Genomic DNA, 14,072 nt, shown 5'->3' with positions numbered 1-14,072 from the left:
GGGAAGTGTGCTTCAACGTTTACTAAATTTTCATAAATCACTCATGATCAAACACAGAAGTCACAGCCTTGTCACTATAAAGTGTTGCTGACTGCAATGAATATTTAAAGTGTCGTAGGCCTCCGCATCCAGAGATTAATGTTTGTTTTGATTTTCTAAGAAAAGGTTTGCCGGACAAAAGCCATTAACCCTCTGGAAACCAACTAATCCTCAAAGGAAGGATTTCCAAAACTGCCCTATAGGACGACCCCTTCCCTCTGCTCGCTCCGAAGCCATATGAAAACTGGTACCAGTGAGAGCACAGCAAGGACAACACTTGAAAATGTCACACCAGGCATTTTGCACATGCAGGAATGACCGATGTCTCAGTGCTTCATATCAGTGCCTGCATCATGGACAGAAAGGTTTCGGTACCGGGTCCCAGCGCCCATCCTGAGGACATGGGAGCAGAGCTAGACATGCTGCATTTTGGCTGGCAGCATCCACACACGCAGCTGAGGTTGGCAGGGCCACAATAAGCAATGAGAGCATGAGTTGTTCCCAGTTAAGATGGCCAAAGGCTGGGGGAGAGGGCAGGAAGAGACGGAGGCGACCTGACATCCTCAGGCTGTGGAGGTGTGCCGGGCAGAGCAGGGGCATCCCCTGCCCCATCCCCAATTCCCAACACACAGGTTCCCTGCTGTGACCAGATGGCAGGAAACATCTGCCCAGGTTTAAACAAGTCAGACTAGTCCAAAATTACACTGTAGAGAAGTTGGCCATAGATTTCCAGGTACACAGTACGCTGTCAGGCCATTACCATCTAAAGGACAATTACAACACGAACAAGCTCTTTACAAGTTTGAAGTGCAAAGCCAAAAACTAAGCCGTAATGTTTCCATTTTCCTGAATATTTCCATTCTCTGGACATTGACCTTTGTCCAGGGATCCAAAAAAGCCAAGCTAGGTGCTGCCACTTTGTCTCTGTAACTCGTACAAAATACATGCCTGGTGACAGGCAAGAAAAACATGGGAATATAAGAATCTGGAGAAAAATAAATCAATCCTGGGATTGCGCTGCAATGGTAAAAGAAAACCAGAAGGCTGGATAGAGCTGCAACAGAAAGTAATCAGATATGATGTCTAAATATAAGTATCAAGAACAGATTCACAGAAGAGGGAATGGAGAAAATTACAAAAGCATCAACGAGTCTGATACACATCTGTGTAATCAGAGTCAGAACTCAATACAATTTATTTTATTTCAAAAAATTGGTCCCATAATGAAAGCATTCAGCAGGGCTTCAACAGTGAATTGCAGGTGAAGCTCTAGCAAGATCAAGCCTGAGTCTGTACTGGGGCTTTTTGATTTTTTTTTATTTTCTTTTTAAGTTGTTTTCACCCCCTTCTGACTAGCAGGCAGGCATACAGAATTTTGAGTATTTGCTTTAACTTACTATATTCCCCTTTCAGACTGAAACGTCACAGCCAATTAAATTGTAAAAACTGTTTGATCTAATGATTTTGCAACATATTACATCTACTGTTTGTATATGAGAAAACAATAATTTTCCCCCTAAATGGTTCATACTAAGACTCTTACGACCTACTACCACTAACTGGAACAAATGTGATGTAAATCTCTATCTGGATAACGCTCATACTATAAAACCTTCCTTCCCGTAAGCATGGGTAAGTCCTGCATACGTCTTCTACGTGAAATGTCTCCTCCTCAGACTGCCTAGCATTATGTAAAGTTAACTGTGCAGTATATGCCAGGTTGAAGTGAAACGTGTTCTGGATAAACCTTTTACTGCCTTTTGACAATGTTTCTGCCGGGGCTCATTATAAAATAACTAGGGTATTTTATAACTACAATACACTACTGTAGTCATTTTATAACCTGCAGCTGCGATGTGGTAACAAGAATGCCTAAACCTGCAGTTTCAGACTTTTAACGTGCATCTCATGTTCAACGTGAATCAAATGCAGAGCATAATATCCCTTCCCCCAAAATAGGTTTTCAGCTACAAGAGCTGCTAATGCCTGGCTTATCATTGATCTCTGAAGATGAGGCAGAAGAAGAAAAATCACAGAGAAGTAGAATTAAATAGAAATAGGGCTTGTCTGCTGTCAGACTGGAAAGTAATATGGGAGATCCAAAGACAACCTCAGGGCCCTTGCTTTTTGGATTAATATCTGAATTACTAAGACAGGTTAAGGGTTTGGATCTTCACCACCAAAAATCACTAGCAGCCTGTGCTTCACGCACAGAAAGGACCTCATCCTTCAACTGCAGGGTACATGAACCCAGCTGCATCCAGAGCTGATGTCCTTGGCTGATGCCCTTGGCAGAACAAGGATGGAGAAGAGGCAGCTTGTTCCCCTCTGACCTGATCAGGGGCTCCTGATCTCACCTTGGCCCAAGATCTCTCCTAAACCATGCTCTGTCGTCACTGAGAAATTTATTAAGGTTTTGGGCAGGTCTTGGGCAGGCCTCCTTCGTCTACGAAACGCCCGTTCCTTCCTTCAGCCTGCCCATGTTCCCAGGCTGGAAGGTCTCTGCAGCCAGGGCTCTGGTAGCACAAGATGCCACTGGGCAGCGATGGACGAATTACTTCACGTTTCAGCCACTCGGGACAGTGGTACCAAAAGAGGCAGCAAGCGATGGGTTTTTTTTTCCTTCTTCACAGCTATCTGACCACCAGTCACACTAACTTCACCCTCCTATCTGCACATGTAAACCCACCACTTGGAAAGTCAGGAGGACATGAAAAAGGGCTATCAAGAAGGATGTAGAACCTGCTGCACATAAACACTCTCAAATCAGGACTTTTCACATGCAGTGGGTTTAAAACAGCCAGACTAGAGGAACTGTTTCTTCTAATGCCTCCAGGCCAACATCAGAAAGTGTTGCCCAGAGCCCTCCCTGCTGACATGTATTACAATAGTTGCAGCCTCCAAAGCCAAAAAAATATAGCCGAGTACTGCTCAGGGTGTTTTAATTAACCATTGTGGTCAAAATTAAAAATGAATTGTTTATTCAAGTGGACAAATATACAGTTGAATCCCTGCTTTTTGTCAAAGGCTGATATGAGCAAGCGAAGAAATTCATTAACAAGCTCATAATAATGCAAATTTCTGTCAGCTTAGGATTGGGTTTCCTACAAGAAGACAAATGCTTTTCCATTACGACTGACTTCCACAGGCCAGATACATCTCTAACAGCAGCGAAACACAGGACCCGTAGTACAGAGCTTTGAATCAGGAGAACTTGTGTCACCTTCCTGACTCCACAACAAAATTTCTCAGTGACTGTAGGCAACTCAACCAAAATCTCACTGTGCCTTGGTTACCTCTGTTCAGCAAAATGGAATAACCATGTTCCCAAGAATTACAGGTCTTACAATTTCATTATACTCATTATATTGTTATAATGATTGACATAAAATGTCAGCAAATAAAGGCAAAGGTGGACGGAGACTGTCATACCTAATTTCTATTTCAATCATGCTTGAACTGCTTATATATTAGATGTAACTACTTTAAAGAGAACATCCCTTGGGACCAATTTGCCTGACAGCTACCACATGCAAGGCACCCATTGACTAGTATCTTGCTTGAAGATGTACAAGCCCTCGTTATACAAAGGGAAAACTGGGTCTTTAGTACACCCAAATATAGAGAACACGGTTCAATTACAGGCAAGCTCATGAAGCAGCATTAAGTTTGCAAACACAGGGACAGCTCTGACTACGTGATCATTGTTGAAGGACACCGAGCTTCCAAATTAGGGATGGAGCTGTGCAGATGCTGCTCTTTTTTCCTTGTGGCTGTTCCCTGCCGACCTGCTGTTTACTCCCCACATGGAGACCATGTAACCCAGACATACAGTCATGACTCACCATGACTGGAGTGAAATCTCCAAGCCTGCAGATGTCCCAAAGCTCTTTCAAGTGGCCAAATGCCATGCCAGTGATGAAGAACTCCAGAAGAACTTCCCAAATGTGAGTGAGCAAAGAAGTGTCAGGTGAGATTTGACATAGATAAGACCATGTATTTAGGGAAAAATAATCTAAACCACACCTAAATGATGCTGGCAGTTACAACTCAGAAGATCTAAAGGTCGTTGACAGTTCCTCTGAAATCATCGCTTCAAGATGTAGCAACAGCCCAAAAAAAAGAAAAAAAAACCCAACCAAACAGCAAACAAATTTTGGACATCACAAGGCAGGGCACTGAGAACAAGAAGTAAGGGGACCACATACTGAGTACCAGGTACAGTCCTAGTCCTGCATCTCAAGACAGTGGTAGTGGAGTAATGGAAAGGACAGCGCCAAGCAAGTAAATGATCAAGAGGATGGAGCAGCTGCCTTAGAAGGAGAGATGAAAGAGGCTGGGACTCTGGTTTGTAGAGGGGAAGGCTGAGAGGGATCTGACTGAGGTTTACAAAGTCATAGAGGTGGTGGCTAAGCTGAAAGAAAGTGAGTACTTCTTTATACTGGGAGAGTGAACTTGTGGAACCTACTGACCCAGGAGGCTGTGGAGGCAGAGTGTCAGCAGGGTCAGAGAGGGATTAGATAAATTCCTGGACAGCAGGTCCATAAACAGATACTAAAGGGAACAGATAGGGATGTGTCCCTGAGACTTCCCCAACTGTGCATGATGGGGAGTATGAGCAGACTGCAGAAAGTAGCCAGGCTCCACGGTTCTCCCTAAACACCATTTCCAGCTCTGCTGCTGGAGACAGCCCTGGGCTGTATGGCTGCAGCTCAGACCCAGTAGGATATTTCTTATGCTTTTGTCATTCCCATACAATCTTTTCACTAGAGTCTTTCTTAGCTTAACTAGCAACAGGAGGTTGCACTATTCCGATAGGCCCCCGTGGGTACTTCAGAGTCGTCAGGAGAGGTTGGTGAGACTCAAGGGGATGTCTACACAGCTACTCTGCATGGACCAACTAAACCCAGACCCTTCCCAAGCCAGGCATCACAAGGGCCGCTCTCGCCTTCTTCATCCTTCCACTGCCATCACCCCCTACAACAGCCAGCTGCCTTGCTCAGCTTTACCACCGTGACTTTTAAGAAGCAGAAGAGGGACGTTCTGAATGGTAGATTCATTATCTTTGCCTAACACCACCAAAAACACAGCAATGGGCTCCTGCCTATGGCACCTTTCAAACGCTTCCTTCAACTAAGGTATCAGAAAAGAACAAACTCGTCCAGTTTTGAGATAGTGGCAGCTATGCAAACCCAGAGGAATTAATTCATAAGCACTTGGGCACCAAACAAAAGTGGTCAACTCTGGAAAATGCCTAACCACAACATAAGTTTATATAATAATTTATATGGACTCACTTGCCTAGAAGCGTTTCACTACTACTTTCAGATTCAAAGCAAACCTCTAATTATTGATCCTTCATTACACTGGGAAATTACCTCATCGTAGTTTTAAAGTTCTATTTATAAGTCTAATAATCTCATCATTGATTACGGTGACTGTATTCTAATTATAAATCCATTATCTCCTCAACAATGAGATAAAATCAATAATGCACGTAAATGGGAAAAAAGGAATTTAAATGCATTCATTAATGTCATTTCAAGTAGCACTATTTTATGCACCATCTCTAACAAAACTGTGTCACATCATTAGCAAGAATGTGAAAAATCTTTTTCAATTAACGGAGCTGATTTGATGCTATGTTCAGTAAAGTGGCAATCCATTCCATTAAACACACACATATGAAATGCTTGAAACATCTATGAACTCTATCTATACATCATAAATTCTCTCCCAAGTGCTGAATCAGAAAAGTAGATACATTTTCTATTGATGCTTTTTAAACCTCCTTTCAGAAGCTACCACCCAGGGCATTTCAGTGATTCCAGCTGCAAGTAACAAAGAGCATCGCTATTTGCCACATGCTTAGCCGCTCATGCCACAAAACAATGGGAGATGCTTTCGGCAATGCTCACACTGTGCACAGCTTGACTACCTGGAGTCCCACGACCTCAACATGCCATCATTCCAGTATACAGCCTATGGAGCAAATGTTAAATTCAAAGTGCTTTCCAAAAAATGTACTAAGTTCAGTCCTATTTTATACATGCAGGATGACTGGGCAATCCACACTTGCATCCAGCCGTGCAAATCAGTTCCTTCCATGTGGTATACAGACACCACTGCAAAAGACTTTCTCTCCACCAGCCTGCACATGAATAAGGTCTGAGCTCAGCCTGAATTTATCTGGTTTCTCTGCTGCGTTAACCTCTGAAACCAAAGGGCATTATTCAGCTGCAGCCCACCCTTAACAACCAATATTGCCAGTGCAGAGCAATGGTAGCCTCATAAAAGCACTTCTACATCAGTGTTATAGAGTCTCTCTCAAACGCTGGATGACACTTCTGAGCTCCAGCCAAAAAGCATGAGCCTTTCTTGTAAAGTGACTTCTAATGTTGGGGTGGCGTGGGATGCATCGATTAACAATCAGTTCACTGGCGAGTTCACAGTGGAGCACATGCACAGTATAAATGGACCAGCGGGAAGCAAAAGAAGCTGAAAGTGAATTGAGGGAAGAGAAAAGGCCATCCCAAAGAAACTAGTTCAAAGGCGAGAGTAGAAAATTTAAATATTTTGGGTAAAAAAAGGAAGGGATTTTTTAATCTTAGCGTAGCTTCTGATACACTTGCTGGATGAGAGAATGACCTGTGCACCAAAGGTAAATCCTGTGGCTTATCATTTGCACATAATCTCTAAAGTCTGCTTGTCTTAAATCTACCCCTGATGAGTACAGGTGAAGTCTGGGCCAACATTCTTTATTATTGCTTGTTGACTTCAATTGTCAACAAAGGCAAGTATGGACTTGTTTCCGTGTGAGAGCTGTAATAACAACTGCTTAGCCTAGAGGGGTGAAGGATCAAAAGAACTGTTTTCAGGTAGTAATTTGAGCCACAAGAGGGTCTGAGTCCTGAGAATAGTTACCCTGTCCCACACTGTAAAACCAATAGTATGGCAGAAGTGTCAAATACACAATATAAATAGATGCGATGCACACCCTCACCTAAGAAAATGCTCATTTCCACCTTGTAGCCAAAACCCTTTCTGTCAACTCTTAACATTTTTCCTAAGTCACTCTGATACCTGGGGATACTTTAAAAAGTAACCTCATTTTCAACTTCAGCATCCTACACTGGGGGCAATCTAGAAAAAAAGCACATGAAGTCCTTGGCAACTACACAAAACTGAGGGCTACGTTCTTATCTGCATGTTTAAGGCTGAATTTCCAACCCACACTTTCTAAGCTGGTCTGCTACCTGGCTGCTGGGGCAGGGTCTCACTGACTCTGAATGCAAGGCACCAGCGTCGTCCTCCCACATCACACCCCTCCCTCTTCCTTTGATAAGGCAGCAAAGTGCAATGCAAGGCAATACCACCCGGCCGAGATGCAACAGTCTCAGGAAAAGTCTTTTCCATGGGGGCTATAAATTAGGTTAGTATGAGAAAAGCATTTAGTAACTCAGATCAAAAGGTTTTCTTCTGCTGTTCAGACTTTTTACGGAGAGTGACCAATACTAGCTTTGAAGATTTTTTTTTTTTTGCCACCCCCTTTCCTTTATGTACTTCCTCTACAAAAGCAGTAGCACCAACACCACTGAAGCTAAAGGGAAAACAGAAAAGCCTCTATGCAACCCCGGCCCCACCACCTGCCTGGGGTTTGCTATTGACTTCTGCAGAGCCAAGATGTTATATGTAGAGTCTGAGAAATGTCCCAAAGCTCAAAGTCATCCAGATGTCTCACAGACAAGATTTATGGTCAAAGCACTATTTTTTAATTGTTTCGTTACAAAATATATTTCACGCATTGTATTAATAAAAGGTCACTGAGAAAGCTATCAAGAAGGATTTTAAAAATTAATTTAAAAATCCATTTGGTATGACATTTATCAAAGTAAAGAAGTAAATGCTGGAAAGTAAATCTTGTCAGTCTTCTGTTTTCCACAGTCAGCTTTTTATTGCATCTTCTAAGCAAAATGTAAGTCATCCTTACTATAAACAAACAAAGAGGATTTAAGGGAAGTAAACAGAGGCTGAACTACCCTCAGATGAATCCATCTGGTTTACATTAGGGTAAGCAGGAGACTTATTTCTAAGAACTACAGGAAGGCTTGAACTGTGACTAAAATAACTTTCAGAGATTTTTCACATAAAACAAATGAACGTAACTCTTTTAACTTTAGAGTATACGCACCCATTTACACATGCTATGGGTGAACCCTCCCTCTCTGAACCTCACTGAATCAGGCCATAAACTTATACCTAACTTTAAATTTGTGAATACTCTCAGGGACATACACTGGTCTATTGATAAATTTACAATTTTATATACACACGCTTTAAAAGTTTTACTTAACTCACTTTCAATTCTCCAGTGCTCCAACTTTTCCAATTTCCTAATGGTGCATTTTTTAATATATTTTTAAAGCAACTTAGAGACTGGTAAAGATTCAAGGAGCCACAATATTTTGCCTTATAACCCATACCATTTGTATATATTCGAATTAGAAATATAGTGTGGCAAGGATTTCATTTTGCATAAGATGAAAGAAAAAGCAATTTGCAAAACAAGCTCTATTTCACTGTGATGTCTTTATAGCACGTGGCATGGCTACTTTACCACTTTTATGCAGTACATAACACTGCATACTAATAACATGGCCAACTGAAAGCATACAGTAAGACCTCTTTTTTCCACCATACCCAATACATGCAGATACTTCTAAGAGGCGTACAAGGTATTTTCAGTGGTTTTAATTTTCTACCTCTCAGTCAGATTCCAACACATCTAGGAAGCCCAAAGTCCCGTTGCTCTTCTGCTTCTGTGTTAAACCGAGCGGCAATGCTGAGCACTGCGAACACGTTTTTTCATTTGAGTAGTAACCTTATATTCACTTGTCAGGTCTAGAATTAAAAACATCAACATAAAACTATTTATTAAAGTTGTCAGTCGTCCACTACAAATCAGCTGTCTTACCCAGAGTTATACCAGCTCCCTCCCCTCCACAGTGCTCGCTGTCTGGTCAGACTACTTATCACTGCTACTGGTGATTATTTTTTGTAATTTTTCACTACAGACCACTTGGGTAAAGCAGCTGATTACATCTTCACCTTTTGCACCTCGATTGCAGTCCCAGTTCTTCCCCTCCCTGGACCTTCCTCCGGATCCTTAATTACTGTTCCTCTTCACGGCTCCCAAAGCCCACAGTTATTATTTTGGTTTGAGCAGCACCCACACTATGCTACAAAGACGCATCCCTGTTCAAAAAATTTATAATCCATATAATGGATTTTCACACTTGAACTCCAAACATATATTAAAAATTTACGATGTCCTGCACTTCTGACCCCCAACATTCAGCTCAGAAGTGTTTTCACAACCATAAGTGACATTACAAGGTAATACATGCGAGTTTGGGGAGGGAGATGAGAAGAGCAGAAATCGTCTTTTTTTTTTTTTCTCTCCCCAGACAATTCCACTACCATCACTATTAAAACTAGCCATAAATAAAAAACATGGAACCTGGAGAAACGTTTGTAGGTACGAGGTGTCTGGAGGTTTGGCAGCCATACGCTGGGGTGTATTTTCACCCCTGCAAGGCACTGGGCACGTGGCACCTCGCGTTGGCCACCCGAGCAAGGGTTTGGTCTGCGTCATCCACCTGAGCTCTGCGACAGGCATCTTTGGTGGACGAGGCAAGCCAAGACAGACATCCAAGAGATGAGAAGGACAAAGCACCTCTTGGAGGCGCCTGTTGCTCTCCCGCAACTATAAAGGAAGCCTCAGGAATTAGCTTAGAATAAACACCTGTCTTTTTAGCAGCTAAAAATAGTTGAGATGAACCCCAGCCTTTATCTGTGTCTGTCTTCCCATCTAGAAAACTAATCACATTCACTTTGGATGGAGCACCAAGTTAAATCAGAGAGGTAAAGCGCTTGGATAACAGTTTCCTACCAGGGAGTTCAGCACTTGTTTCAAGAACAACCCTTTGGTAAGAAAACAAGGCAAAATTAGAGATTCCAAGTGAAACGGGAGTATTTACAGAGCGGTCAAAATAATTCACATCACTACTGAGAGTGTAAACTCCCAGGAGAAGGGACCATCTTTTTCTTCTGCATTTGTGTGGTATCTTGCCTAGATGGGGGCTACAGACTCCAAGATGCAGTCACATTACACATAATAAATAATACATTCAATGCTGTCCTTTCTACTGCAATTCTTCTTGCTCCAGAATTCCTCTAGCCAGACCAGCTTCACCCCACAAGAAGATGGGAAAGGTTACTAAAGACAGACATCTCCAAAAAGTATGTATATCCACAGCTCTCTCCTGGGTTAATCTTAAACCTAAACCCTGTCTCCAACTTCAGGAAAGAATAGCCAAAATGAATAAATAAATAAATAAATCACGAAAACTTTTCTAATGGGAAAGGAAGTTTAGACTTGACAATCAATAGAAGTCGAGGAATCATGGTCTTTGCAAAGTTGTAAGATGAGGTGAGATGAGCATTGGACAAGAATGTCCTGCAGTGGATACTGTCCTAGGCAAGGGCTAGACTAGCCAGTTCCTGAAATCCCTCCAATCCTATTTCCTCCGACACCTGTGATTCCTCTGGGGAAAAGCGTAGGGGAAGCACTTTCTGCCTCACCCACACAAATAGCTTCATCAGACACAAGGCTCTTAATAATACAAAAGGCAGTAGGAGAATTCAGACAGACACGGAAAGCACAATCTGGGCAGAGATGCACAACAGAGTCATTTGGGCTTAAATGAATTAAAAAAAGTAAAAAAAAAAAAAAAAAAAAAAGAGAGAAAGAAAACAACTGAAGCCTAGCTTCTCTCCAAAAACTGCTTCTGAATCTAAACGATACTTGGAGCTGACTGGATCACATCCAACCAGCCTCCAACACTCACAGTATAACAGTGTTTCTCCTTTCATTAAAGGTCACCGTTTTCCAGGCTACTGAGTTTCTTTGCACATTTCTAGATCACACTTAAGCTCTATTGCATTATATACATTTTTCCTTCACAGGGGTTAAATGAGGCAACTCAGTTTTATTTAGAATAATGCAGTGGTTAGGGAAAACCACATCTATCAGTCAGCATGGTTAAACAGGAAGAAATCTGGAGCTGGCTGTTAGTGAATTATTTAAGACAAGAATAAGGGCAGACAAGAAATGAGAAGAGAAATGGAAATACTTCGGCTTCCAGAGAGCACGGGCTTCTTAACCCCGTAGCTTTCCCATTTTTTTCTACATTTCTGTGACAGACGCAGAATTTAAAAGATAATCAAAAGGTAACATCATATGCCTTACATTGGCCAAATTGATCCCTAATGCATGGAGCAGCATTTTAGAGAAAAGCACTCATAGCAGCAGTTCTTCATAAACTATGAAGAGCTGAATGGGCCATTTTTTTCCCTTTTCTCAATGTAAAATCATCAGAGAGAGATCTGACATCAGTGAAGATTCACTGGATTGAAATGGGGACCCCTCAGAGGTGGGATGTGTGTCCATTCACAAATTTCCATATGAGATAAAAGTATGGGAGGGAGGAATCACATCTCCAAGCCTTTTCTGGAAGGAAACACAACAGCCACCCCGTGAAAGTAATGTTATACAGTAGCACTCTTAAATATTTCTCTCTTATGATCTTGGAGCTCAACCAGCTGAAGCTACCAAGCAGTATTAGGTAGTGTTTATATACAACAGCACATAAGGCATTATGTTATATTTAAAGCTGCCTGGCACCAACATACCTGGTCTTGCAAGATCTGCTACAACGTCTTTAAGTGAAAACCATGACTTCTATTCATACACATTTCATCATTACTCACACTCCCCTGTTCACTACCATGGGAAAACGGTTTAGGAATAAATCTTAGTCAAAATCAGTCACTACATCCTTGTTCTTAGCACGGTTCCATAGATAGTCACAAATCTGCAATGAACTTGCTTTTAAAGGTAACATGCACCTCTATAAAGCTTTTTCACTTCCCACAAGAGTTCTTAAAATATACACAGAATACAGGAAATCAACATCAATGCTTAAAATCCAAATGCAATGACATTTACAGGCATGTTGCTCTGAAGCAACCTTCTGAACATCCTCCTTTACAGCAAACTGTTTTGCAGCACATCTATCCTGAAGATTAATGCTCTCCATCACAGTCAATGAACAGCATCTGCTGAACTGAACACGGCCTTAGAAGTTCAGCGCTAGACTTGAGGGTCAAGTTCATCTTTGATATAACCCCATGAAGCTCCCAGAGTTTCATGAGTGACAAACTTGGCCTTTTCTGTTTTTCTAAAGGGGCCACCAGGTATGCAACAGCCAAATAACATCACCTGCATACGTGAAGCTAAAATAGGTGCAAAAACATCTGAGGAAAGGATCTCACCATCTGAGATAAGAAAGCAAGTTCCTTGTGACATCTGACAGAACATCGTTCAAAGCTCTTTTTCAGCTCTTGAAACATGGTTTAGAATACCATTAGCTGATCCCCTCTAAGATAAATATGTATACGTCTCAAATTTTATCTTCATCTCTCTGTATATCCACACACATGTAAACAAAACTCAAGCATCTGAATTATCGCTACTTACTAGACAAGCCTGAGGCAGGAAGCTGTTCACCCTGGAGATACTCCACATGCCCTCAAGGTACTGCTGAGCTTGGATGGTGACTGAGCTCAGAGCGCCGCTGAGACCGCTGGGGGCCACCGTGACTTGAACGCTGGAGTTTGGAAAACTGCCCGTGCCTTGAGACCATCCAAGTCCCTTCTTCCTCTCTGCCCCAGAGAAGAGATTCGGTGACTTTCCAGGCTGCCTGCCCACCTGCCCAGCAAAGAGCGGCAGGTCTCTCTGGGAAGAGACCGTGACCATCCTGGGTACCATGCTGGTCACTGCCCCGGCGCTGGGCGGGAGGTCGGGCATCTCTGGGTAGCTAGCTTGATTGAGGGTGTGCGTCATCTGAATGGCTTCTTGCTTCAGCTGATTTAAGTGAGTAGCACAAGTTTCGCATCTGCTCTCTCTTTCATTCCTGTTTTTCTGTAAATAGTCAGGCACTTGAAGCTTCTCAAAAATTAAAGCTGATAATCGTGGGTCCTAAAGAAGGGGGGAAAGACAGAAAAAACATACTGAGTTAAAACAATACAGAAAGATAAAAGCAAAGAAAAAGACAAAAGTTGTCTGTGATTTGCTTTCCACCCATGGAAGTACTTTAAATCTCTTCCAGTAACTCTCAGCTTTTTTTTCCCTGAATACCCTAAAAGACTCGCAGGTCACAGCAGATTAATAAACCATAAGTGAATTCATTTGTATGAGACCCAGCATGAAGATTATCATCAGAATTAAACAGTGGAGCTGCGGTGTACTTGATAACTACTCATTCTTCTAATTAACTCTCCTTTGGAGACATCTAACATGCCTGTGTTTCCCATGCTCAGGAACGTTAGTTGAGATGCTGACCCTACAAATATCGTAACGTGCTTCAAAGGCATACCACCACCTTAAACCCAGGAAAATTAGACTTTAGAGTATTTAAAAAAATTAGTGCCTGACCTGGTAAATGTTTTGTTGTCCTCACCCTCAGAAATGATTAATCAAGTGGCATAAAAAACAGTTTACATGGTGCTGCCCACAGCTGGCTCCTCTGCTAGCGAGGACCGTTATTTCTGATCTTTGCAACCCAGATGGTCGCAATATTCCCTTACGCTACAGTTGCTTTGATGAGAAATAGATTTGAGCCTACAGCCATGTGTGAAGGTGTGACAATGTGCACACTAAGAAGCTGATTTAAATGCAACACCTATTTCGTTTCCACAGAGCAATTTTTCCTCCCCTCCCCCTTGCTAGTTCATTTTAAGGCTGCCCAGACATTTTAAAACCCAGCTCTGCGTTTCCAGTTCAGAGATAGAGTTACCTATCTCCTGAAACACACAAACACCTTCCCATCCCAAGCCTGCTACTGTAAAGATCAGCCAAGAGATTAAATCCAGCCCTGTTGTAAACCTGCTATCAAGAGTAATGCCGTGCA

The 14,072-nt window shown here is 42.2% G+C and overlaps 1 protein-coding gene across 1 annotated transcript in view; it reads right to left on the bottom strand.

Annotated features, from left to right (window-relative positions):
• Positions 1-13,021, bottom strand: part of KIF26A (kinesin family member 26A) — a 66,453-nt gene extending 53,432 nt beyond the window's left edge. Inside the window, 1 exon segment of the mRNA XM_019472475.1 lies at positions 12,641-13,021. Coding sequence (XP_019328020.1) covers positions 12,641-13,006 — 366 coding nt within the window. The 5' untranslated portion in view covers positions 13,007-13,021.
• Between the last annotated feature and the right edge of the window lie 1,051 nt (positions 13,022-14,072).

This window comes from Aptenodytes forsteri, unplaced genomic scaffold (genome assembly GCF_000699145.1).
Source record: "Aptenodytes forsteri isolate BGI_AS27 unplaced genomic scaffold, ASM69914v1 Scaffold193, whole genome shotgun sequence".
Taxonomy (NCBI): Eukaryota; Metazoa; Chordata; class Aves; order Sphenisciformes; family Spheniscidae; genus Aptenodytes; species Aptenodytes forsteri.
This window is presented reverse-complemented; position numbering and strand designations above follow the sequence as displayed.